Genomic DNA, 27,946 nt, shown 5'->3' on the forward strand with positions numbered 1-27,946 from the left:
AGAGGAGGAAGAAGAAGAGAAAGAGGAGGAGGAGGAAGAGGAGAGTTAGAGAGAGAGTGAGAAATCTGCAGGGTATAGGGACAAGGTCTGGAAAATGTTGAAAAATCAACAACGTAGGATAAAGATGAGCTCTTTAACGTTTAACAGAACTCCTAAGAATGCAAGATACAAGCTCTCATGAACATCAAGATACAAACAGAGAACGTCTCCAGAGTAGTGGTCCCCCTCTCCACCCTGGCTGAACGCAAGAATGATGTGACTATTTTATATGAACACAAGAGCAATCTCACTTTAACGACCCTGTCACCTGAGCCCGGCTCGGCGCTCCTGGGCCGCCGACTCTAAGGATGGCCCTGACGATGGATACTTTTCACAGCTTCCCAAGTAACTTTTAAGAGCGGATGGTGCTGAGAACAGCTGTGCCAGCACACCAGACGCCAGAGTTGAGCTTGAGGAGGGCTACGTTGCCCGCATTGGCAGTTACTGAGGGGGAGAAGCGGTGGGACATGATCATGCTAAAGAAGAAAATTGAGACTCACACGGAAGTTCAACCTGAAGCCACGTTTCCTCACGCCATAACCATAACCATCAGAGCAGTCGTGCCTAATACACATGAGGACATTCCCCACCCGCCCCCCACTTGCCTTATTTTTATGTATAGCCTTCCTTCTCCCTTCCTGTCTTTTTTGTTGTTGTTGTTGATGGTGGGGCTTGAACTCAGGGCCTGGGCATTGTCCCTGAGCTTTTTTGCTCAAGACCAGGGCTCTACCACGTTGAGCCACAGCTCCACTTCTGGTTCCCTGGTAGTCAATTGTCTCACGGACTTTCCTGCCCAGGCTTGCTTCAAACTGAGTTCCTTAGATCTCAGCCTCCTGAGTAACTAGGATTATAGGCGTGAACCACCAGTACGCAGCAAGAGAGATCGTTTTAAATGATAACTCTTGTTTAATATAAATTATACCTCAATGGAGAGGAAAGTCAGCATGAAGAAAAGAACACCAAGACTATTTTTAAAAAAAAGTAGGATTTAAAACATCTAACTGAGAGCAGCACATGGCTTCTGCATGTGGCTGTGTCCAATTTCAGCAGCTAAAGCAGGTGCTTGTGGAGAGATAATGCCCAACGTTTGACTCCAAGGACCCAGAGTTCGGTATGTAGCCCAGGAATTCTGAGTGTAGCCCCACAGACAGGACGCCTTTGCTTACATTCAAGGTGGAAAGATGTTGAGCTGAGAACTGAACAAAGACAGGCATCCAGGTTCACAGGAATCTAAATGGTTCTGTCCCTTCAGCGACCATGTTTCGGTTTTGAAATCACTGCCTGGTGACTTGTGTAATCCTAGAAAGTTGGGTTGCAGAAGGGTTATGAAGGTTTACTAGTGAGCGGCGGATGCTGAGAGATGAGAATCGCACAGGCTGCGAATGAGCTTCTTTTAAGGGCCAGTGTTTGTAAGGCGGGAGCAGCAGTTGGTTCTTACAACCTCTCTATAAAGTTGTCCTTCTTCCAGGGAATGCCTTCAGTTCACAAGTTCCCACCATATTCCTAGCATTTCCACCTTAAGACAAGCTGGATCTGCTTAGGGCTGGTTTCTCCGCGTGGGGAAGTTTGGATTCAGACATGACACACTGCAGTTGGATCCTGTCCCCACATCTGGAAGCCACATGTCTGCCGCAGCTGTATAAAAGGCAGCCCAGCAAGCCCAGGGTGACATGATCACTCTTTTTTGCCTAAACCCAAGCAGCATGGGCCTTGCTCTTCTGTGGCTGCTCCCGTCAATGCTCGCCGTGGCCTGGGGCCAGTACGGAGACTACGGGTACCCGTACCAGCAGTACCATGACTACGGCGACGACGGCTGGGTGAATCTGAACAGACAGGGCTTTAGCTACCAGTGTCCCCATGGGCAGGTGGTGGTGGCGGTGAGGAGCATCTTCAGCAAGAAGGAAGGTTCTGACAGACAGTGGAACTATGCCTGCATGCCCGCCTCCCAGAGCCTCGGGGAGCCCACGGAATGCTGGTGGGAAGAGATCAACAGGGCCGGCATGGAATGGTAAGGGGCGGCTGCCACTCGGGGGCGGGGATAGCGCTGCATGTCTCCCCAGGGAGTGTCTGAGTCTCAAGGGACCGCAGCGCCCATCGCCTGAGCAAATATGACCTGGGCCTGTATCGCTGTGCTCTCCGGCGGGCACAGGGCTGGTGCAGATTGGGTCATGTCACTGGACCAAACCGAAGGCAAGGGCATGTCCGTGCAGAGAGATGTCTTTGTGGTTCTTTCCCTTCTAGAAGTGGCTCTGTGCTCAGACCAGTTCAGGGGCTAGTGAGAATCTGCAATGCTCACGGACTGCAGAAAGCCAAGTACAGAAATTGAAATCACTTGATGGTGATTGAACTTCGCCGTGACTTGGAATGTCGTTTCCATGTCGTAACGATTTGCCATTTTACAAAAGCATTTGGTCCAGACTAGTTGGGGAGAAAAAGAAACAGTTGGTCCCCAGCACATACAGCTTGGGGAAAGAATATTGATTTAGAGCAAGTGAACAGACAGAGGGGACAAAGACTCGATGTGAAGGGAAGTTAGAGTTCTCGCTGCTCTGATTCAATGTGGTCTCGGTTTGGAGTCCTGAGCTGCTTCTCTGCCTGGGTTCTGCTGGTGGAAATTAGTTTACTAAAAGCTTTTACAGAAGGGGCTCTCCCTCCTCTCTCCCCCTCCTCCTCCCCCTGCACTCTGTCCTTGTCAGTGGCATGGAATGCCCCGGCTTGGGCTTCTCTGTGGGTTGGAGGGTCCCACTTCCCTTCTCAGCCTTGTACTTGGTCAGAAGCAGCCCATCCCAGTGGCCACTGATGGCTAGACGATGCATCCACAACTGCCTGGAAGACCCTGGCTGCAGGGGTGGGGGAGAGGGTGAAGTCTGACCCTGGGGGGGGGCGGCAGGCACAGGGATAAGGAGGCCCTGCAGGCTGGCGGCCCTCCGTGGTGTCTGGAAAGCAGCTCAGACAGCTCTGCAGGGGGGTCCAGAGGTGGGCTGAGGAGTTGGGAGGCATTGAGCAGAAACTCCTAGGGCTCGCATGACGGTCACCAGGGACCCAAGAGGAACAGCCACAAAGGGCAGGCCGGGGTAGAGAGGCCAGGCGAGAGGGGCCGCCAGTAGACACAGCTGGAATTTATTGAGTTCGTGCCCCTGAGTGGGCCCCATGCTAAGCACTTTCTATGGATTATCTCATTTAATGCTCAGAACAAAGCCATCAAGGATTTTCTAGGCAGACAAATTGCTACAGCCATGTAGAGATAAGGTAGGTGTGTGTGTGTGTGTGTGTGTGTGTGTGTGTGTGTGTGTGTGTGTGTGTGTGTGTGTGTGTGTGTGTGTGTTTCAGCTAGAAAGCTGGGATTTAGGCCCAGAAAAATCTCAGTTTAGCTACTGTGAGGGGCCGGCCCCTGGGGGCTTGCTCCCCCCCTGATGTGAGCTCCGAGCGGGCAGTGGGCCCCGTCAGGCCCGTCAGCACGGCCGGGGCTCCAGGAGCAGACCAGGCCAGTGGCTCACGCTGGGTAAGATGGGACTCGCAAGACCACAGTGAAGTTCAGCCCTGGAACCAGGCCGCCTGGGAGGTGCTCGTCCACCCTGCTCCCTCTGGCAAGCAGATTTAATGATCCAAGCCCCTCCAGACGGAAGGCCGGCCCCGAGAGCAGGCCTGCGTGGAGGCTGGACTCCAGACTCATGACCCGCACAAACCATGGCGATGACTTCGTGACAAACGCCTTTCTGTTCCCCCATCTTGGGGGACCATCATGGGGGTGGGGACGCCTTCTTTTTGGAGCCCCAGTTAAAAAGCACTCCGCTATGATTGCTCCCATCCTAAAGGGAAAGCACTGGGCTGAATCAGGAAGTCAGGAAGCGTGGTTCTGGATTCTCGCGCTGAGGACGGTGTGCCGTGCGGCCTGGGCCCAAGGCTCGGCTCTCTGGTGCCCACTTCAGTGGGTGGGGAGCCCTCCTCTCAGACTGTGGAACCCGGAGGTCCACAGAGGAGACATTCACCCTTGAACGTGAACTTGGCATCGTTCAGCATTGGTGGGTCCTTGTGGCCAATCCTGGTAGGACAGGAAGGAATGGATGTTTACTTTGAACTTTGACAACTTGTGGCTGGTCTGTCGTAACCGCCCAGGGTGAGGAAAAGTGAAATGGGGGAAACCATGAATGTGAATAACCAGAGTCCATGGAGTCTAGTGAGAAAACGTCCCTGTCTCCGCCTGCTCTGCTTTCCCTGTGCAGGGTCCAGGGATCTTCCTGCCTTCCTTCCCCCTCTGCTGCCTCCTTCTTATCCGAATCACAGGGCTGAGAGCTCAGAAACATGCCAAACAGCTTCTTCTGCAGGGCTGAGCTGCCTCACGAGAGATACCAATTACTCCCCAGGCAGGTTTTTTTAGATGATTATGGCTTTGAGTTCAGACTGCAGTCCCAGTGAAAAATTTGGAAGGAAAGAAATTGCTCACAGGCTGAGAAGCAATTACATCTTCCCATCGGCTGCAGGTTCTTGATCTGTTCTGGGGGAGGAGTCGCTGATGATTTAGTGCCATTCGGCTGCCTTGTGTAAGGAAATTAGCTTTTCAGTTTTATTTGAAGAGAGGGAGTGTGGAATAAAAACTTGACAATAGAGTTGTGGTAAAAACTTGACTTGCTGAAGAAACTCGCTGATGGACCTCCATCTTTTAACAGGTGCTGCTCATAGCTTGCTAGAGGCATCCGTGCTAGACGTAGACTTGGTCGCAGGCTCTCTCTTGAGACTGTGTTTGTTCCGGGGGGAGGGGCCGGGAGATGACCCGTTGGGGTTGGCAAGAAGGACAGTGCTAAGATACAGCTGTCAGGGGGTGCGGTGAGCGCTTTCAGTGTTAGTGATTTTCCATCAGTATCACCTCTGTGGCCGTGGCATTTGGGGTTTTGTTTTATGAGGGGGGGGAGAGGGCTAAAGAGAGAGAGGAAGACAGAAGAGGGAAAATGTGAGGAAGGGGAAGAGAAACAGATAGGGGAAGGGAAAGGAGAAGGAAGGAAATGAGGTTGTGATATTCATCTCAGAAGGTGTGATCCTTATGAAAGAAAGTATAAAAGAACTCAAAAGCAAATAGCAATCTTAAACAAACACCTGGGACATGGCATCCTGTTGACTGACAATCAGTTAAGATGTCGTGGAAGTTGATGAGGTTTATGTTGGACACATGAGGTTTAGCTCATTCAGGAAGAATGTTGTGTCTACTGATGACTGTTTTGCTCCCCTCTATTTCAAGGAAATTGCTGAACGGCGGCTCAAAGCGACAGTATATCAGAGCTGAATTTATAAATCCATCTAGGAAAGTCACCTAGTGAAGAAACAGAAGCTATCCAACAGAGCTCTGTTAGTATCAAGGCAAACTTGAAGCTGAATATGTTGGGCAGAAACTCCATTTTCCATACTCTGACTATAGTTAAGACCAAGGCTCCATGAAGTACAGAGCCATGGTTCCAATTCCCGGTCCTGAATGTTCAGTGTGTGCAGTGCCTGCTTCCTCTGCTCCAGCACCTCCTGGCCTCTGCCCCTTCAGCATGCTTTATTTCCTGCAGCACACTGTCACTTCCAGATTCCTGTGTTGGTTATTTCCTTCACAAACATATGTTTCATGAACTTCACGGGGGCCCTTGTCCTATCACCACTGTGTCCCCAGTGCCAAAATGACACCGGCACATGACAGGGCTCGATGAGCATGAAGGCTTAAAGCAGTTGAACTAGTGTTTCCAGGAGTGCAGTTCCCAGCCAATGTCCCACCGACCTCAACAAAGAAGCCTATAGTTTCTGGGGGGTTGGGGGATATGTTGCTAACATCTGTAATACGGGCTCAGCATTTCACTCGGGTTTGTTGCATTTACTAACATGCAAGATACTCTTTTAAGAGTTCTTGGGGGCGGGGGGCTGGGAAGGTGGCTCAGTGGTAGAGCACTTGCCTTGCATGCATGAGGCCCTGGGTTCGATTCCTCAGCACCACATAAGCAGAAAAGAAAAAGCTCCTGCCTGTCCCTTGCTAGGGACTGCACAATGCCAGTCTGATGCCCAGGGCCACAGGTGAATAGAGATGTTGATTGTTTTTTCTTAGCTAAAGCTACCATGAGTTCTGAACTTAAAGTCATCAAATCCCTGTCAGAATGACTTTTGAGGGCAAGAAGGTTGGGTGTGGGAGACAAGACCCTGGCAGGTCTAGGATCCTTTCCATCTAGGTCACTCTCTTAAAGACTGGGAAATCAATTGTCTGGGGGAACTTGAGCTTTCTGAAAACAAGCAAATTAAAAAAAAAAAGGTCTAGGCTGTTCCTGCAGGATAAAATCTTCCCAATCGATATAAGATTTTTAGAGAACTGGAGGCTCATGCCTATGCTCCTAGCTACTCTGTAGGCAGAGACCCAGACAGAGTGCTGCATACCAAGGCCGGCCTAGGCAGAAAGTCTGCAAGACTCCATCTCCAGAAGAACCAGCAAAAGCAGGGCTAAAGGCATGGGCCGAGTGATAGAAGGCAGATAAGCAAGCGGTTCCAGCAAGTGTGAGGCCCTGAGTTAAACACATACATAAAAAAGAATTTTAGGGAATTAGAAATTGCCCCCCTCTCTCTTTCTCTCTGGGTGCAAGTGTTTCTGTATAGGTATGATTCTGAAAGTTTATGAATTTTAGAATCAGAACAATTCCTAAAATGTAGCCCCGCTATACATCTAATGTTTAAAACAACTAAAATTGTTAAGAATTAACATGAGCGGGTCTATTTCAATGGCTGTGTGTTCTTCGGGAGATTACCTACGTTGTAGTTCCTTACAGATTACATAGTGGGGTGCATTCTGTTGCTTCTGTTCCACTGCTGTGGCCACAGAAAAGTTTCCTGTCTTTGCGTTCAGGGCCATTTTCAGAAAACCCATTTTCTCAGAACACAGCTTCAGATGTTGTTGTCAGAGGAAGAGTAATTGCCTTAAGATTTTCCTTGCAGAAAGCTTCTAGTGTCAGGTGGAGCGGGATTGATATCGCTCCAGCTTGTGAAAATGAAATTGATTCTTGGCCTTCCAAGAGACGGGGAGAAAGGAGGGGAGGAGAAGGGCTGGGAATCTGAGCACCAGGCCGCCATCCCGCCGGGGAAATCCCCGCGGCGTCCCCTCGGAACTCAGCCCGGGCTAAGACAGCTTACCCGGGAAGCTGCCGTGTGGCCTGTGCCGCACAGGTCCGGGAGCAGCAAGCAGACGCAGGGAAGTGGCTCAGCACCTCAGTCTGTCTTTGCACCTGAACCACTTCTTTTTACCTTTTTAGCTGTCTCTTCTCACCCAGCTCCTGTGCCTGTCCGTCTGCAGTGAGCTGTGGCTGAGGCTCAGGGGACTCTAAAGCTTTTAAAAAGCATGAGAGAGACCGAAGCAAGAGCACTTGGGAGCGTCCATTTGGGGCCCTCATTGTCTAGTGGGCCGTTCCTGGGGAGACAGGAGAGGCAGAAAGATGGACGCTTTCCCTCCTTCCACGGAAATCACGTGGACTTGAATGATAGGCCCCGGCCAACCCATCCCTCCTTCCATAGTGAGCCACATCGCCTCAGTACTCATGCCGTTTATTATAACGAGACCTAACGAAGCATCTACACTCCGCAGTGGGTGGAAAGACATCCCATGTCAGCCAGCTTCGTCTGAGGACAACAGTAGCTCAGGGAAGCTCAGGACAGCCCAGGATCTCACAAAGGGCTCTCCTCACCACTGGGCAGCTTGTGGGAAAGTCAGTGACTGAACACGAAGGACTGCTCCCCCAGAAATTTTATATACCTTGTCATACTTGCCCCCCTCCCAGTCACTTTACGAATTATAAGCGATTCTTGTGCCCATTAGATGGGGATGTAAAGCCCGATCCTCACGACACTGCTAACCCCAGGATACTGCTAACCACAGGACACTGCTAACCACAGGACACTGCTAACCCCAGGACACCGCTAACCCCAGGACATCGCTAACCCCAGGACACTGCTAACCCCAGGACACCGCTAACCCCAGGACACCGCTAACCCCAGGACACTGATAACCCCAGGACGCTGCTAACCCCACGACACTGCTAACCACAGGACACTGCTAACCCCAGGACGCCGCTAACCCCAGGACGCCGCTAACCCCACGACACCAGGCTGAGAACACAGCCCATGCACCGAGCAAGGCCCCACTGCCACCCTCCACACTGGGAAAAGACACCCCTGCCCAAATCCAATTCCAGAAGGGACGATTGCATACCACCAAACTCCCAAGCAGGCTCGCTCGAGCAAAGTGAAGAGGCAATCTAAATGGGGGGGGGGGGGAGGGTATGGTGTTCTGTTATGCATTACTTGTGTTCTCAGGTCAGAGCTGTACAGTCCAAACACTCTTCACCAGGGAGTGTTATCTGAGGTGGTTGTGAGAAAATGACACCCCATGCTTCCCATACAGGCTGTGGGGCTAGCTGCCCGGCTGACAGCTGGTGGGGGACTTGTGGCACTTGGATTGGCTTCTGAAGGAGGACTTCATGAGACAGCTCTCCTTATCTGCCTACATTTATTTGTAGTGAAGGGAACTTAACCACCGTGGCAACTCTGTCCCTTGTAGAGGTCTGAGTACATAGGACAGACAAAAATAGAGCAACAGTCACTGCAGAGAAACCATGGGAAACAATGTGACACATCTTCTCTCTTTGGGCACACAAACTTTTGACATTACCACTTGAAGCTTAGGTTAGAACAGACCTGCCCAGAAGGCCAATTATTTGGTCTCCCAAAATGCTCACCAAGTGGAAATAGTCTTGACAAGATGTGACCAATGATGTAGTTTACCAAAGGCTAGATCATCAAAGGGCCATTTTGAGTAGCATATGCATTATTGATTTCCAATAGATGAATACCAGAAATTCTTACAAGTCTTGAGAGAATGGTTGACCAACTATCAAGCCCATCTCTCTGCTATTCTCTTACTTTGTACAGTGATTAAAATCATAGCCTTGTGTTAAGCAGTTGAGTGGGTAGATGAACTTAGAGATGCCTATTTGTGTCTAAATGAATGAATGTCAGTGATACAGTAGATATTTTCCAATCAACAACAGGAATACTTACTATTTAGTTTGGGCAGAGGAAGAATAAAAGGAAATCTAGTTGCACATAGTTTGAATGTGAGTTATATTTCCCTCAGACATCAGCCTAGCCTACTCATTCCTACTTTATTTGCAATACTTTCTTGAAATTTATCTTGCAGCCGTAACTGCTTTATCAATGTACAAGAGGGAGCAGGTCAACGGTTAGCAAATGGGTAGGAAATGCACAGAAATAGAAATAGCTAGAGAGCAATTTTGGAAGGGCTTGTGCTACTGTTTGATTATATTCTCCAAAGGTCATGGTCAAAAACTTAATCCCTAAATTCATATGTTGATAGAATTTGGGTCTGAGGCAGGTAGTTAGGAATAGAAGGAAAATCTCGCGTGATCATTACACCATCGCCGACTTTATAGGAAGAGGAAGAGAGACCCTACACCGTCCCATCCTGTGATGTCTTCTACCACGATATATACTGCAGCAAGAAGGCCCTACCCAGAGGCCGGTGCCACGCTCTTGTGCTTCCCAACTAACGGACTCACGTGCTAAATAAATAAGCCTTTATTCTTTATAAGTTATCCAGTATGGAACTATTTATAGCAACAGAGAGCATGCTAGGGCATTCCATATAAGGTGGGATAAAATCTGGGTATTTCAGAGTACAAAGTACAGAGTTAAGGTAGTATGGGTTTGGGGGAATGGTAGAAGGTACTGAACATGGAATGAAAGGGGAAATGATTGCTCTGTTCCAAGCCAACACTTAGTTAGAAAGGTGTCATAAAGATAATCACAGTTTTGTTTTTTAAGCCTAATTTCTAGACCAGCACCCGCACAGGCAGAACCGAAGTAAAACTTTGTGTGGCTTGTGGGCCAGAGTGGAGGAGTTACCATATCTGAGGAATTAAGACGAAGCCAGGACAGTGAGGGAGCCTGGAGGGAAGCTGGGGTCGGTGGCCATGACGGCATTGTGAGGACCCCGCCAGAGCTCAGCCGTTCTGCAAAAGCGGAGAGCAGCCTTCCGAGACCGCCCTCGAGCCTGTGCCAGCGGCCACAGGGGGCGGCCTCGCTTTCCTGGACAAACCTCTGGACCCATCTGGGCTTTGTGTGTTGTGTAGGAGACAATGAAAAGTTGGTTTAAAGTTCATTGATTCATCGCATTTGTCTTTGCCTTCTTTGGTTTTCAGTCCAGTGACCTTGATTTCTATCGTCTCTTCTTTTAAATGGCACGAGGAAGAGACTCTTGTAAAATTCATAACCATTTATGTCTTCTCTCATCTAATGATATAAGCATAGAAGTACATCAGGAGCAGTGTCTCCCACACTCCTTTCAGTGAAGAGTCTGAGTCGTGGAACACAGGTCATTTCTACAACATAACAAAGCCTCTTATATATTACAAACTGGACAAATTGTTAGGAGCCTAAGCCACTGCGAGCATGCGTAATGGTGGCGGGCGGAGCTTGGGAAGGGTATGTTTATGCACCATTGTCCTTGGATTCTTATCTCTGCAGGTACCAGACGTGCTCCAACAATGGACTGGTGTCCGGATTCCAGAGCCGCTACTTTGAGTCTGTGCTGGATCGAGAGTGGCAATTTTACTGCTGCCGCTACAGCAAGAGGTGCCCGTATTCCTGCTGGTGAGTTCTGGAGCCAGCCTCCTCCCCCACGGGTCCCGGAGCTGCCCTGGGTTCTCTGGTCCATGTTTCAGGCTTCGGGCAGGCCTACGCCGTCACCAACTAACTTGGAAAACAATCGTCATCTCTAAGAGAATGACTGTGTACGCAGAACGTCCACACTGGGGAGGGCCTGGGCCCATCGATGCTCCCGTAATCCTTTTGGCATTAAAGGCTGGGGCAGATAGCAGGCACGCACTAGCATGTATTGGCTGAGCAAAGGAAGCCTTGAGCCTAATCTCCGGTTTTGTTGTGAAGATTAAGAGAGGTTATTCGTGCGTGGCCTGACCGGTAGCCGCCCTCTCACAGTGACCTCGTAGGAATGGCCAAGCCTCACCCCCGAGGCCTGCAGACTCAAGGCCCACGGACTGCCCCTTGCTCAGGGTAACTTCTCCCGCATGGGAGCCTGTCACCCTGCAGACCCGCTCGGATGGTTCAGAGCCCAGTAGATGGGTTTAGATGGAACGGGAAGATGCTATTTTCTGAATCCATTTGCCTGTGAGACTCACTTCACCCATTTCTCCTTGCTAGATTCATGCCAGATTTCTCCTCTTCTAGACTTCCAACTAAACGGGAGGGAGCGGGGGGAAGGGAGAATGTAGGTGTAGACCCACAGACAGACAGACAGACAAAGACAGATAGATACCTTGGCTGTTGATAACACATTGCATCCCAATTCCTTTGGTCTAAAGTACAAGCCAGTCATTTATGCCTTGGAGAGATATCACAGTCTGGTCAACATTCGAAGCTCAGATCGCTGGCGTGATTTATCTCTACCATTTGATGAATTGCTTCCGCTGACGAGACGGTGTGACTCTGCAGGAGCCTGAGAGGAACACCAGCATCTCAAGGGACACAGGGCAGTTCCAGAAGCTTAGCCTCTTCTTTTTGAATAATGACCAACAGCACATCCAATAGTAATGCCGAATCGCAATCCGCTTGCAGTCCTTGGATCCCTGTAGCTGTAGGATGGAGCAGGAGGCTCCTGGGTGCCCAGAGAAGGGTCCAACTGTGACAGGTTGTGAATCAGAGCCTGCAGCTGTACTGGCGGGGGAGGGGCGTGCTGGACTGGGCGCTGGGTGGCGGGGGAGGGGCGTGCTGGACTGGGGGCTGGGTGGCGGGGGAGGGGCGTGCTGGACTGGGGGCTCCACTCTGTTCCAGGCTTCTCTTTGCAGTGTCCCCCTCTCTCCGCCTCTCCTGCCCACAGTGGCTGCTCCGCCCCTAGGCAGTCACATTAGTTCTCCAAGAAGCCTCCGTGCAGCCTTTAAAATCATGACTGCATTCTCTGAGTCTCTAAAATAGTTAAAAATCAGATGGAAACTCTAGATCCTGACTTTAAGGTGTGTGTGTATGTGAGGGGGTGGGTATTCACTTAAGGATTTTTATGTAAAAGTTTTCTGGGGATATCAGGAATCGTTAAACTCCTTAACAGCCATTCCTGGTGTGAGCCCCACAATGCCTCAACCCCTGTAAAAGATGAAACATCCAGAACGATTCTCAGATGATGCAGATTCCACAGGCCAGAGAGAAAGTAGGTAGGAGCCAGTCTTCAATGACATGAGGAATTGGCCTTCCTCAGCCTCCTCTTCCCCATCTTCTAGAAGAATCACACTTCCCACAGTGAAACCAGCTTCCCTTGGTTGTAAGTCATTTGAAACCAGATAAAATGCAAATAGATTCTCTGGAATATCTAGCAACAACCTAGCCCTCAATCTGTTGATGCACTGAATACACTAGCAAGTCTTTCCCTTGATCAGCCTCCAAAGGAACTCAGCAAGGTAGAGTCACACAGGGAAAGGGACCTTCCGGAAGAAAGGCGTGAGGATGAGCAGCCTCGGGGCGGGCTGCCCCTGCCCCCCCCATCCCTGAGGCCCAGCACCTGCCCCACACCCTAACTGACTCCTAACGCAATGGATGTGCACGTGAATGATTCTGACAGACAGGCAATTCAAGGTGAGATTTCCCCCCCCACACACACACACAAAATAGTTTCCTACCTGATATTTTATTCTCCACTCTCTCCTTCCCACTGCCCTGTAATATAAGCTCTGCACAAGCAGAGATCTTTATACTAATGTAGGACAAAGCCCTTTAAACTATAACCTTTGTTGAAGGAAAGATGAGGGACTTCACCCTACTCCATGTTTGTATTGAGAGGATTAAATGAGATAGTACACGACTGGTATTGTGGCCGGCTACGAGCACACAGAGCTAGCCGGTTTTCAAACACTCCTTTTATTAAAAAGGAGTGTCCAGGTGTGGGAGGGATGAGCCTCTTCACCGTCCAACAACAGGCCTTTCAAGAGCAGACTCTGCCCGAGATCAGCGGCCAGGGCCTGGTGGCCTCAGAGGAGGCAGGGCTTGTGTCTGGATTTGATATGCTGTCCACTGGGGTGTCAGTGCTGGGCGTGACAAGTCACAGCTAGACGGAAGTGATTGCGGGGCAAAGGGAGCCTAACTGGAGAATCCCCGGTCGAAGGCGCTTGTGCTGAGAGCCCTGAGCTTTCTCTGTCAGGCCTGCTTCCAGCTCTTACTGACAGGGAAGAGACCCGACGGGAACTGATGAGGAGAAGGCCGGGCACCAGAATCCTTGCTTTGGAATGTTGCCCTGACTATGTCCTCCTGCACTGGTGCCAAACGGAAAACAAGTTCTGGTCCATCTAGTCAGATGACCGTGGGCTCCTTCGATCCAGAGCTGTTGTTGTTGCTGTTGAACATCACCATGTCATTACGATCCTGTCGTACTATCAAATTCCCACCCTCTGCCTCCACACGCTGGGTTTTCCCCGCGTGGTCATGGGTAGTAGCGTGTGCAGAGTAATTCTTGAGTAATTCATGTCCAGCTTTCGTGTCAAAGTAGGCTGCTCTTGGGGCAGGGCGTGATGCTCTAAGACCTTATAACCTCGAGGAAAGCGTGGGCTGGCGTGGACATGCTGGGCGGTTCTCTACCTCTCTGGGATGACTGATTTCACCTCTAAAATAATTTATCCATTAAGATAAATTATACCTTTAGTGTGTTCCACTTCCTGCCTGAATTCTTCTCTCAGGAAGAGAAGAATTCGAGCAGCTGTGCTGACCTCCTGGTGACACACTGACTCAATGTCCCTCAGCAGAGGAGAGAGCTGTGACAGCCACACAGCACACAGCAGCCAGGGTCTCTGCCAACGCGAGTGGGAGGGGCTGCGTGGGCCTGGCTGGTCTCTGCTGGCTGGAGCCCTGGACAAACAGAGCAACAAAGCAACAGGGAGCGCTCCAGGCCCTGGGCCATCAGACAGACAGGGAAGCTGACCCACAGCAGGGAAAGGGTGGATGGAGGTGGGGTGAGGTGAAGAGGAGCCATCGAAACCATGGATGATCCTGATGGGTTGCTGTGGTCTGTGCCAACACTGCGCGTTGTGACTTCAAGCTTGTCCTGTATACTTGGGGGCTGAAGTCTACAAAAGACAGGTGTGTGTGTGTGTGTGTGTGTGTGTGTGTGTTGTTCTGATGATACTCCGGACTCCGGTGGCTACCACCTGGAGGGCTGCAGATGAGTACTTCCTCACAAATGCTCCATTTCCTTCCTGCCATAAATGTCAACAGTACTCTCCCAAGTGTCTCTCAGGAGTGGATGACCAATGATGATGCAACCACTGTAATGATATGACAGATGTATGTAGGGACAAAGTGAACGCTTCCCAAATCCAAGTAAACAACCTTTTTTGAGTTGACACTTTACTCTAAACCTCAATCTGCAGTGACCTTCTTTTCCGTATTCCCAATCCTCTACCCTTCCCCTCTTTACCCCCTCGCCTCCTCCTCTTCCTACACACACACACACACACACACACACACACACACACACACACACACACACACACATCCAGACATAAGGCTTCTTGGACATAAACATGGGATGAGGGAAGAAAAGAAAATTCCTCAGAACAAACACAGAAAGTCAACTTGGAAGCAGATCCATCCAAAGTATTCCTCAGCTTGGCCGGCTCTGTTTCTGACAGCATGGTGAACGAACTGAGAGATACCACAGTGGCTGAGGGAAATGGAACTTTTTTCAAAGGAAACCTTGGAGAAGTAGCAGAATGTGTGCAGACAAAGCGCCGTGGTGCGCAGTGTGTGACTCACCGTCCCACGGGTGTCTAGACACTTCAGTGGCATCTTTAAATTGCCTTGAGTCATGACGTCATATCTTTCTCAACGGAACGAAACCCCTAGAGCATAAATTAGATCTTATTTCTCCCAAAGTCTCAGCATATTGCCTGGCACAAAATAGACCCTTAATAAATGTGTCAGACAAATAACGGCAGCCCGTGGACCTCTAGGAACAGTCATAATGATGGAACCCGGCATTGAAATGGTCCTTTTTTATCGTTGGTAAGGACTTTGTGGACATTATTTTATTTGAATTTTTGAATAGCCCTGCAGAGGCAAGTAAAGACTTTTCCTGAACCTTCACACAGCAAAACACTGGTAACTCTGATGGTTGAAAGCTTCTTTGTATCCTATTAATGGCTTGAATTACCTTCCCCAGAAGAGACCCACAGGGGTGGAGACCACTTCTCTCCTCCCGCATTGAAAGAGATTCCACAGCATGGGGTCCAGCGCTGTTCCCGACGAGCTAAGAGAAGGTCCAGCACGTCTAGGCTTGTGAGCATTTAAGGATTCAGAAAAATCATCACTCTAGGCTGGGAAAAAACAAAAAGTCATCCACCAACTCCCACAGGAGTGTGAGATTTGTTTGTTTGGTGGGATCCAAGGTGCTGGCTCCTTTCAGGCTGGGCGGTTTCTTGTTGAACTCTGGCAAGAAAGTGAATTCCTGGCAGATGTGGACATGCTCTTACTAATGCTTCCCATTGGGTAGCAGGGATATGCACATTGTATGCATAGTTATTTGTAGAGAAGAAGTCCAATTCTCAGTCCAGCGGTCTGTAAACCACAAACACATGTCGCTGAAGCCACCACAGGCCTTTGGAGATGGTGTCCATTCCCCTCCTCCCAGCGCCGCTGTTCCACGGTCCCCACCGTCCTGACCCTGGCCAGGTGAACTCCGCGTGTCCCAGGAACAGAAGCCTTTGAATTAAGCGACTTCGTTGTGCACGCCACGGCTGTTGTCTACACCCATGGTCTCTCCGAGGTTCACTGGATAACACATTTGACAACATCAGTGTAGGTGGTCTCTGCATTGCTTTTCATCACTAAGATTCTCTGACGCAGGCTTTTCTTTCTCCAGTGTCTGCCTCCTCCTCTCCCTGCGCCTCCCCCCCCCCGCAATTCAATCCTAAACAGGAGAGTGTTTTTCCTTAATTCCTGGATTGCTGTGGTTAACAGAAGCAAAATCAGCGAAGCAACGCCGTTTGTCTGTTCTCTCCAAGTCCACAGCATCTAATCATCGAGCTCCTGACCTCTTGGTCCAGATTTTAGTACCAGATGAGGTAGATTTTGCAAGACCGTTCCTGTAGTAGGGGATTGGAGATGGAGGAAGAGCTCACACTAATGAGGTGTCTGTCACCTCTGACGGCCTCCCTGATGGCCTCCCGCAGCGCAATTGCCAGGGGGCTGAGAAGGACAGATTCTCTGGGAAGCAGGGAGCTGTTATTAGAGAGCTGGAGTTGTCTGTGTTTGGAGAAAGTCGGGCTGATTGTTACACCTGAGAGGGTTTAGATCCTCTGTGACAACTGACACCACGGCCTTGCCTGGCCAGAGCTAAACTCTCCTTGTGGCAGACAACAAACAGCCCCTCTGGGCATGCGCGAAATCCACCTTCCCTTTCATCAGCTGGAGTGGCTGGTGCAATTACCGACCCGTGTGGGCCTTGTAGGCGTGCATTTGCTGGCTTCGTGCAGCAGGAACACCTCTCTGCCTCTGCTCAAACCTCGGAGAGGCAGGTGGCCGATTGTCGGAGTAGCAGAGAACTCAAAGCCAGTCCCTCTCAGCTACATGATGGCCACCTACTGCTTTCTACTGCTCTTGACTCCAGCCAAGAGCCACTGGTTCTTTCCTCCATTCGTTTCATCAGTTACTAAATGGACATAAAATACAAAGTAGGTACAATACATAGATTTAGGTTGAGTTCCTAATAGAACGATGCTAATAAAATGTGTAGTAACGTTTACCCAGTGCTCACGGGTTAGTGCATTGCTTCTTCACAGATAGACATTATGATACCATTACGTGTCTCTCGACCTTCACATGGTTGGCATAGTACCAACCCCCTCTCAGTCTAGGTGAGGTACAGCAATGGGCATCGAATGGTAAAAACAGAAGAGACAGTAGTTGCTGACGCTGGAGGGAAGAGGTTGCGGTGGAGTGGCCCGGGAGGAGTGCTAGCGCACAGTTGTCCTGATGCCACACAATGGATGAAAGGCCGCATGAGCGCCAACCAAAGTTTCTGCTGCCGCCCCTGGCCTGGACAGAGTGCGGAGTTCAGTTCCACGAGAGCAACTTGAAAATGTTTAAGGGCCATCCTCCCCTCATGGAAGCCACAGACATTCCTCAGCCGGGCTCCTCGTGTCGCCATACATATCTGAACGGGTCGAAATTTGAACTCCCCAAATGCCGGATGTGAACACTTGACATTCTGGCTCGCGTTGCAGGGCCCCGGCTCAGGCTGTCTATGCAGAGAAAGGCATTTGGGCGACTGCAGAAATTCTGGCGATCCACATCCCTGGGGGAAGCCAGAATGCTTGCTTCTTGGTATCCATTGTTTCTTTGTGTCTACTAGTTTCCTTGTATCCACCACATTTGGGCTTTATGTCCTATGAGAATGAACTGAATTCTAAAAAGTATCTTGGAAAACAGGTGCAGAGGGATTTTGTTGCAATATTTCCATACATACATTTTTCCAGACATACATTCTTTTCTCTCTCTGTAATATATATATATATATATATATATATATATATATATATATATACATATTGTGCAAAGGGATTTTGTTGAGATATTTTCATATAGTCCTTTTTCCGTATATGCACTTCTCTCTCTCTGTATATATGTAGTATATATTAGTTGTGCAAAGGGGTTTTGCTGAGATATTTCCATATACACCTATCATGTGTCCTGGTCACGTTCACCCTCTGTCCTTCACCTCTCTCTCCTCACCCTCTTTCTAAAACAACTTCTGTAGGCTACATTGTTCTATGTACGTCAACCATATTAACCCTTCTTCAGTCTCTTCCCATGCCCAGCACACCTGTTCTCTATACTCCTGGCCTCCATTTTGGGTGATATTTTAATTGTCCAGGGAATCTCACTGTGGCTTCACACACATGCATCCATTATAGTTGGTTCAGATTAACCCTCTCTATTGCTCCCTCCTTCTCTCACCCACTCTCTCTCTTCCCTTTACATTTGCACTCACATTCTATAGCTATTTCTCCACCCACCAATTTTATCTTATTTCAAAAAGGCCTCCTCCGTTCCATCATTCTGGTTTGTTAAACCCTAAACAGGGCCAGGAGTCTGCACTGTTTCACGCACTCACTGGTAGGAGATGTGAATATTCCCAGGGTGATGTGGAATGAGCCATTTGCCCCAAGTCTCTGCATGCCTCACAGACCCAATGAATGGAGCTCAATGCTGTGGCTTGACTTTTGGTCCAATCCCTTAGTAAATCAACAGGGTCTTGTACAGGTGGTTTTTCACACAATCTTTGGCTCAGTCACTGGAATTTTGCGGCATAAAATACACTTCCTTCTAGAAACAAATTGTATTTCTCTTCCACTCCTCAAAGTGGATGTGATAGCAAATACCCAACTTCAGCTCTGTGTTCTGTTCTAAGCCATGGCACTTCTCAGAACTCAGCAGTCTATGACTTTGTATTGGTCAGCAAATGACCACTGAGGGAGCCTGGATCTGTTGGTAGTTTGGGCACCCTAACCCTCTTAGATGGCACTGTTAGGGGAGGAACACGAGGCACAAGGCCTGTGTGCCCATGATTAGATAAAATAATAGTTATCAAAATCAACTGCAGGAAATGGACACAAGAGTTTTTTTTCTTCATTGCTGTTTTTGTTTCCTTCTTTCTGTCTTGTTTGTTCATATAGCTCTCTTCGGGAGTGTATTGGGGGCCCAGAAACAGAGGGACAAAGGGTGAACAAATGCAGCAGTGGTACTCATTAGACACAATGTAGAAAACGAACTATATGACTTGTGGGTGAGGACAGGAGGGAAAAACTGGGAGAGGATAAGGGAAGGGGTGACATTGCCCCAAAAGAAATGTAGTCATTACCTGACTGATGTAACTGTAACCCCTCTGCGTAGCACCTTTATAATAACACTATAAAATTAAAAATAAAGAATCTTAGATGGGAGAGCTTTATATCAACCCAAAAAAGTACCTTCAATTCAAACTGGGTTTTTTTTAGTTCATAGCTAAATTCAGATGTAATTTTTTTTCATCTTGTTCAACCCTGACCAACACAAGAAGTTGTCTTATGTTAATAAGTGCTCTCTTAGCTTTGGAGCAATTGTTTCTCTTCTTGCCAGCAGACAGTGAGAAAAGTATGGGGAAATGAAACATTATCCCCTACTAGGCAAATATAGCCAAAATACTTTATGTGCTTGCATGAAAATAGACCAGTGAAGCTTGCTGAGACTGGTTTGAGAAGGTAAAAGGGAGGAGGGAAAATGACAAAAGTGCTGATTCCACTCAAGTTGTTTGCAAGCATTACACGAGCAGGTTAAAGTGAAACCTTGTGCAACTGATTCTTGCTAAGAAAACATGAAAAAAATTACACCCTCATAGACAATAGACATCCATTTGACAGTGAACATGGACACAAACATATACACACATGCATGTGTGCACAAACACACACACACACACACACACACACCATAAAGTAGGTTTTTGAAAGCGGGTAAGACTCCTTACAGTGCTTCTTAAGTGCTTTAAAAATGAACTCATTTCAATCATCTGAAAAAAGATCCTTTCTGACCTGCCTTCATCTTTCTCTTGCCAAACCAACGGCTAGTTTGTTTTAATTGGTCCAGAAATGGTGGCAATGCCCAGTAGGAAGTGGCTTTGCCGAAAATCTGCCTGACCTGACCTAGTAATTCACCAGAAAGCTGGAGCCGGTGAATTCCTCCACCACTCCCCCTCAGGGTGGCTAAGATCACAGCAGATGAACCCTGATCGTTCTATTTCTTTGTATATCTAGATCTGAAAGTTTAAACTCATTGTTCTGAGTATCTATTACTAGGACTTGCATTTATTAGGATTGTGTGTGTGTGTGTGTGTGTGTGTGAGAGAGAGAGAGTATGCTTGTGTATACATACATAGAACCACATGCATATGTGTAGAAGATGATATGAAGAACTAAATTCAAAAACTGTAACAATCCTGGCTCATGTTGAAACCAAAGTTTTTGCTGTGGATAATGTTTGGGACATTTGTCTTCCTACTAATGATTGAGTCTGTTTCTCTATATTTTTCATTTCACAAAGTACTCATGACTTCCATCAATGTCCATTTTAACCCAGGGATCTGGGTAAAATAGTCTAAACTTGATCTCATGGTTTATGATGACCATGAATCAACAGCCACCACAAAATAAAAAATAACGAAGAACGAAGCAAAAGAAAAACCTAAACCTGGCTGGGACAGAGATGGAAACATACCAAGGAGCACATATCATCTTCTTCAGAATATTCTGGAATCTAATGGACAGCAAGATCTGCTCTGCAAAAAGGCTTCTAAGCAAAACTGTTGAGCTGAGAGGAAGCTCCTGTCTGTTCTTTACCAAACACGAAGAGACAGGGAGTCTTAGCTAGAAAACATTGGATGATGTTTTCCACCCTTGGAATCTTAAACTTCTTTTCACTTTCTCATTTTTCACTGAAAGCAGATCTGAGTGGTCAAGAAAAACTTAAGAAGATAAGAATGTAGCCCAATTATTTTCAAATGGATTTGGCAGTTGGATTTAACCTAATTTGTTATTGCCAAATAGAGATACTGCCTTGGCAGAAATATAAATGTTGGAAAAATATTTTTTGTGCCAGTACCAGGTCTTGAAGTAAGGGTCATCGTCTAGCTTAGCTTTTCCACTCAAGGCTAGTGCTCTACTACTTGATTCAGATCTCCATTTCTGGCTCTTTAGTGATTAACTGTAGGTAAGAAAAGTCTCACAGACTTTTCTGCCTGGGCTGGCTTTGAACTGTAGTCCTCAGATATCAGCTTCTTGATTATAGCTAAGAATTAGGTATGAGCCACTGGTGCCTAGTTTGAAAAATCACTTTTATATATTGTATCCAAAGAGTGCTTCCATAATATTCTAGAAAAGATACTATGTTCTCTGAAATGAGTAGAATGCCCAAGACCCTATTTACATTACTCAAGTTTTCAACAATCCCCCCTTTCTTTGGGTCAACTTTAGTATAGTCTTTATTAGACTCCTTAGAGATCACAAGCCAAAGGGACTGATTAAGGCCTTATTATGTCCATTTATGAACTATTTACCTTATGTTTTCATTGCAAATCAGTAGTGCTGCTTCCGGATCCCTTTAGAAACACAGGTGGCTTTTTCCTTTCCCTTCATGATCACATCAAGCAAAAATATGCAATCTACTCTGTGTTCTGACTTGTACTAACAGTATCATTATGTCCTAAGATGAATGGCAAAACAAGGACAAATAAAGGGAAAGAATGGTTATGAAAGGGAATAGCGTTTAGAGTGCTGGCTAATGCTTCATCCTTTTGGGTTAACCATTAATTTTGCTGAACCTAAGCACTGAGATCTTCGTGGGACCCCTTCCATGGGACCCCTTCCAGTTATAAAGCAAGTTTTTTCCAACTTTCATGATAATCTTTATAATCTTAAGAGAAAGTTCATTGGTCTGCAGAAGGGAAGAGCTTTCTTTCATTGATACACTATGGCAAACCTAAATTCAAATGAAATCATTGAAACTTGCTACTCAGCTGTTTGACAAGCAGCATTTGGGAAGACCCTCAGAGTCAAAACCTTCATGAGAACTAGGAGATTGTAGATTTATTCTAGAAGGAACTACAATGAGTCCTCTAGAGAATCACATACTAGGAGATCCAATATTGACTCAATCTTGGAAGGAATAAGAAGGGGGAAGAAGAGGAGAGGAAGGAAGAAGAAGAGAAGGAGGGGAAAAGGGGGAGGAGGAAAAAAGAGGAAGAAGATGACAACGATGAAACAAAATAGCTTCTCATAACCCTGTACCTGCCACATACCATTATATCATATATATTTTTATTAGTAGCAGTAAGATTTCTATATGATGATTGTTTCTCTTTAGGGCTTGAACTCAGGGCCTGGGTGCTGTTCTCAAGCTACTTCTGCTCAAGACTAGTGCTGTCTACCACCTGAGCCACGGCACTCCTCCTGGCTTTTTCTCAGTAGCTTATTGAAGATGAATCTCATGGACTTTTATACCTTTCCTACCACAATCCTCAGATCTCAACCTCCTGAGGAGCTAGGTTTACAGGCGTGAGCCACCAGCACCCAGCCACGTTCATTCTTTTATAGATCAGGAAACAGATTGGTTCTCTCAAAGCCATTTTATTTATTAACAAATATTCACTATGTACTTTAGCCGCTTGAAAAACATTGTAGACAGACAAAATTTCTCCCTTTGTTAAAGCCTACATTTTAGTTACATAGTTCTAACACCTTTTGATTATTAGTTATAATAAGAAATATACAAACTACCACAGAATATTTGTATCATATAAATACATACATATCTTTGAAAAAATTCCATACCCACGAATCTATCTTTATTGCATTCAATGACTCATCTGAATGTGTTTCCATTTTTATTTTATTTCTCCAATTTCACTGATTTTATGATCTAATAGTGAGTCATAATCCATAGTTTGAAAACATTGTCTTAGGTGAGTTGACTGGAGTTGGAGTTCATATGAATATTATTCAATGGTGCTTCCAAGCCTGCCGAGTTAGCCGCGTGCCTCCCAGCATACAGCTTCGTGGTCAGGAAGAGAAAGGTGAACAGTAGAAGAGCACGACCTTTTTCCAGCCAGGGATGGAGGCTGGGGTTAGTGGAAGGCCGTTTAGATCACCCAAGATGTTCTCAGACTTAATCTCTTTTTCATGCATGACTTGTACGAGCTCCAGGGGTACATTGTGTTTATTGGCTTCTCCTGTAACCTCTTGTTCCCTCCGCACAGGCTGACAACCGAGTACCCGGGCCACTATGGGGAGGACATGGACATGATTTCCTATGACTATGATTACTACATGAGAGGTGCCACCACCACTTTCTCTGCCGTGGAAAGGTGAGCAGGATGACCTTTTCCAGCGGGTATCGGTTTACAGAAGACGGGGATCTTGTGTGCTGAAATCCTTGCCTGGGGGTTCCCCTCGTTTTAGTTTCCTATTTCACGAAGGATTTACCAAAGGACTGGCTGGACGGCATCAGGCACGCAGAGGGGCAGCGCCCGCAGGAGTGCACCTGACAAGGCAGCTAGCTCCTCCCTGGAATCGAGGGCGGACTCGGGGTCCAGCCCTGGACTTGCTAGCCCTGACTTAGTGTTTCAGGATCTCCCGACAGTCACTGTCAAAGAGCACTTGTCCAAAAGAGAGAGCGAAATGGCGAGAGAAGCAGACACTGTCAGACCAGACCCTCAGTAGCCCCGGGCTCCACGGGGTCACCCCTTCAGGCTGTAGGAAAGAGAGAGAGGAGAAGAGGAAACAGGAGGAAAGACACACATAAAGCCCACCCATCTGGGCCTTTCGCGCTGCTGCTACACAACACCTTAGACTGACGGATTTTCCAGCAATGAGAAGTCATCGCTCCCAGAGCTGAGAGCTGGAAAATCCGAGCTCAGGATCACAGCAAATGTGACGTCCGGTGCGGGCTCTCTCCTTCAGACACCCACTGGGTTCTAGGTCTTGGCGGAGGGAACGTCAGCACACGTCATCATCTTTATAAGGGCATCCATCCGCTCATGAGGGTGAGCCCGTATAACTCAAGCACCCCCTAAAGCCCCCCCGCAACCATTACATTGGATGTTGGGTTCCAACAAATAATTTTAAGGAATATTAGCGTTCACACCATAGTACCTACTAGCCACATGTAGAAACAGAAGGCTCATGGGTCATTCATTGATACAGATAAAATTTTTATTTAAAAATAGATTTTTTTAAAAAGAATAGGGCACTGTTTTTATTCCTTTTCTCATAATCATCCTTGCAACTCTCTTCTAAATACATCAGAACAATAAGAAGAAAGCAAGAACAGAATTCCTGTAAATATAGTCCTTACACACGGCTGGTCTCTAGCCAGCCCCTCTATTAACTTACAGAGAGGTGTGAATAAATGTCAGAAAGTAAAAGTCGCTTTGACCACTTTTAGTTAGGTGATAATCACATTATGCAAAAGTGAATTCCTGGAAAGTTACCAATACATATTTTGCAAACTGAATAAAGCTTCCAATAAGTCACTAGATAATGAGGTTAGGATAAATTTGAGTGTGGTTTATCTATTATGTTTCCAAATGAAATTGCATTTTATTTAACTTATTGAATATGGCTTGCAATTTCCTATGGAAAAGATTTATTTGTTTGTTTTTTATTATCAGACTCCATAAGCAAAAATTCCATGTTTACCTATAGGAGAACCCCCTGAGTTTTCCCACATTGCTTATTTTTGCTTTACATGAAGTTTTAACTGTTACCCATTTCTCAGAAACAACCATTTAGGATGAGAATATCAGTTACAGTAAAATTCATTTCATCTTTGAGAAGAAATAACTGAATGGTAGGACATGCACAACAAAAATACTGAAGAAAATGAAGAAAAAGCAAAGCTCTGGGAACTCAGAGAATATGGAAGCGTGTCTTGGTTATCAGGGAAGTATTCCCTGGAGTGCAAAACTTAGTAGCAGTATAACAGGGTAATCAATACTGTCCCAAGGTCCAAAAGAAAACTCGTTTTGTGTTTCTTGGTTTAAAGGATAGGAAACAATGAAGAAAGAATTTCATCCAAAAATATTACAAAAGAAATAGATTTAGTTAATTAAAATGCCCAACTCCTGTTGGACTGGGAATTTCCAGTTATTTGGATAACAGAACCATGGAAACTGAGAGATGCCCCCCCCACCAGGAAACGAGCCCCCCCCCAGGAAACGAGCCCCCCACCAGGAAATGAGTCCCCCCACCAGGAAACGAGCCCCCCACCAGGAAATGAGTCCCCCCACCAAGGAAAACGAGCATGCCCGCGTTGCTGCTGTCACTCATTTTCATAGCGTACAGACTCCCCACTTGGGTTTTCTCCATTCTTCTGAAGATAGTGAAGTTCCCAAGATGGGGAAATGGTGTCAGTGCAAGGGCCCTCCTCCTCACCTCTCCAGGATTCCTCCTGACATAGACCCCCTCAGCCTGCGCGGACTTGGCAGCTGGAGCCTGATACTTCTTCATTGTTAGATATTATCCTGTGATTCTAGATGTTTAACCTCCACATTAGGTTACCTCTAGCAGCCTACTCCCAATTGTGGCAATCAAAACTGTTTGGACTTTATAGACCTTGTCATTCATAGATGGATAGCTAGCTAGCTAGCTAGATAAATTGAGATAATAAATTGATAGATAGATAGATAAATTGAGAGAGAGAGAGAGAGAGAGAGAGAGAGAGAGAGAGAGAGAGAGAGAGAGAGAGAGAGATCTAGGATAGCACATGTGTCCCTAGTTGGAAACAGCTGTCTTAGAGGATAACCAGATATCTCATTCCTCTTAGGATTGCTTGTAAATTTTTCTCAATATTATTTAATGGCCTCTGAAAAGAGCTGTACAAATAAAAGATTTGGTGGCTCATACCTGTAATCTTAGCTTTGCAGAAGGCTAAGATCTAGAGGCTAAAATTAGAAGGAATGTATGATTTGAGACTATCAGGGGCAAACAAGTTTGCTGAACTCTATCTCAACCAACCAAGGCTGAGCATTGTGGCATGTACCTGGCATCCCAGCTCCACAGGAAACATAAAGAGGAGAAGGGAAATCCTGGCCAGTGGGGACATAAATGCAAGAACTTTTTATTTATTTGAAAAATAACCAAAGCAAAACAGGCTGAGGTCATGGCTTAAATGGTACAGTACTTGCTTAGCAAATTCAAGGCTCTGAGTTCAAACTCTAATATTATAAAGAGAAAAAATTAAAAACATTCCTGGCCATAGGTTCTTGTTTGTCTTTGTTCCCTGATATTGTGATAAATAAATTGGCCGTGATAAATACATTTATTTAGTAAACAAGCATAGCATCGTTTGCTAAACATCTTGAAGAGGCCACACCCTCCGTTGCCAATTCTAGCAAATATCAATAAAACTGTCTTGCCCAGCTTCTCAAAGACGTGTGCTGGAGAATTGTGTGCACAGCTTAAATGAGCACCCAGGAGCAGACACACACGCCATCCCACCTCTTAAACAAATGATAATTCCGTTTCCGGTGTGCCAGAGAGCCAGACAGCTGCTTTTTTACTTTAAGCAATTCTAAAGATGTTTCCCCTCACTTTATTTCTCTATAAGAAAGCTTTCGGGAGAGAAATACGTAAATGCCCTAGAGACCGGTGCAGGATAACGGCTCCGTGCTGTGAAGAGCCGGGGAGGAAAGGGGTGGCCTTCTAAATGACTTTCTACAATGAAACGACCACATTAAATAAGCACTTGGATTTCAAACAGCCGCTGACTCCTACACCCTGGACATGCTTGGGGTCAGCGCAGGGAGCTGACCGCCTGCCACGGCCAGGCGCCTGTGCACCGAGCATGATTTTAGGTGACGCCTCAGCCTTGTTAAAGTTCTTCAGTTCTCTGCAGACGCCACAAGGAATCTTCTGGGAACACAGGGAGATCAGGGCCCTTCTGTCCCCGCCAGCCGCCTCCCTTGCTCCCCTCGCAGAATTTTCCCATGGCAGGAGCCTCGCTGATGTTCGCTTCTCACTCTCCTCCCCAGGGACCGCCAGTGGAAGTTCATCATGTGCCGGATGACCACTTACGACTGCGAATTCGAAAATGTTTAGCTTTGACAACTTCCAAAGCTGGGCGAAGGAAAGGGGCCACTGGTCCTGAGCGTTTCCCACACATTAACTCCAGCTGGGACGCCTGTAGCTCCCTGGCTGCCCGCTTTCCTTCCCCCTGAGCCGGCGGCTGCGTGGCCAGCCGCCTGGGCCTTACTGACCTAATATCAGCCATCTACTCAAATCCACAATGAAACCATATTGCTCACTTTCAACCCATTCCTGACCGACCCTGACAAGTGATGGAGAGTCGTTTCTCTGCCTAGCGCACACGTGTGTGTACACACACACGCACACACGCACACACGTACGCAGCATGCATGCATGTTGGTCCCCAGCCTCCCCCAAGAGCCTTGGGATCGCTTTTCCTGTACAATGAGTTTCAAGTTCAGCATGGTGACCTTGGAGGAAGTGCAGGGCGGGGCTGGAGAAGGAGTGCAGTAGGTGCTCTGTGATTCCCAGGGTCCTCACCAAGAGCGTGCTTTCGGCCTGAGGGGACTTGCACCTGCTCCCCCCCCCCAGCCACTCCTGCCCCCAACCCCAGGGCTGGCTCGGAGTTCCAAGAGGGAGGGGACTGGCAGGTGAACTTGGGAGGTGGAAAGATTTACGGGCAGTGCGGAAAGACTTTCAAGAATTCCCTGAACTCAAAGATGGGTGTTAGCATACTCGGTGATGAAAATGAATTCAGGGCTAGGAAGAACCCATAAGAAGCAGTCTCAGGTAAGAGAACTCACCCCGAGGTGGTCAGAGAATGGGAATCAGGTTGGGAACTTGGAGAGGCCTGGGAAACGGAAAAGGCCGTGGAGCCACTGGCAGCCGGAGGCAGCCCCAGGTTCCCGGGAAGGGTGTCTGCATCCCGAAGCCACAGGGGACTGCCGACCCGTCACCGGGCCTGTCGCCAGCCGCTGCCCCCATGCGCAGCTGAGCACCATCTTTCTCTCTCCTGTGATGTCTCTGCCCCCAGCCTTTTGTACTCTCTTCCTTATAAAACAAATAAAAAATATCAACATTCGCTATACTACAAATAGTAAGAGCCATTTGTGTTTTACTTTCTACCTGTCTCCTTTGTAGTCATTGACTCATTCTGAAAATACTGCTTAGCATTGCGACGTGTCACAGCACCAGGAAAGCGATGATGTGGATGACGGAGTGGTTGGGGCATAAGATAATCAAAACAAGACCCGATACGTCCTTACTTTACCTAA

General features: G+C 47.4%; 1 protein-coding gene across 1 annotated transcript; it reads left to right on the forward strand.

Annotated features, from left to right (window-relative positions):
* The first annotated feature begins 1,267 nt into the window (after positions 1-1,267).
* Positions 1,268-27,766, forward strand: LOC138819714 (dermatopontin). The gene is made up of 4 exons (XM_070011252.1): positions 1,268-2,047; positions 10,588-10,713; positions 22,904-23,011; positions 26,678-27,766. Exons 1-4 carry the CDS (start codon positions 1,710-1,712, stop codon positions 26,742-26,744), a joined length of 639 nt encoding a protein of 212 aa, XP_069867353.1. The 5' UTR covers positions 1,268-1,709; the 3' UTR covers positions 26,745-27,766.
* The last annotated feature ends 180 nt before the right edge of the window (positions 27,767-27,946 follow it).

The sequence above is a fragment of the Dipodomys merriami genome, unplaced genomic scaffold (assembly GCF_024711535.1).
Source record: "Dipodomys merriami isolate MVZ:Mamm:240054 unplaced genomic scaffold, mDipMer1.0.p SCAF_81, whole genome shotgun sequence".
NCBI classification, from domain to species: domain Eukaryota; kingdom Metazoa; phylum Chordata; class Mammalia; order Rodentia; family Heteromyidae; genus Dipodomys; species Dipodomys merriami.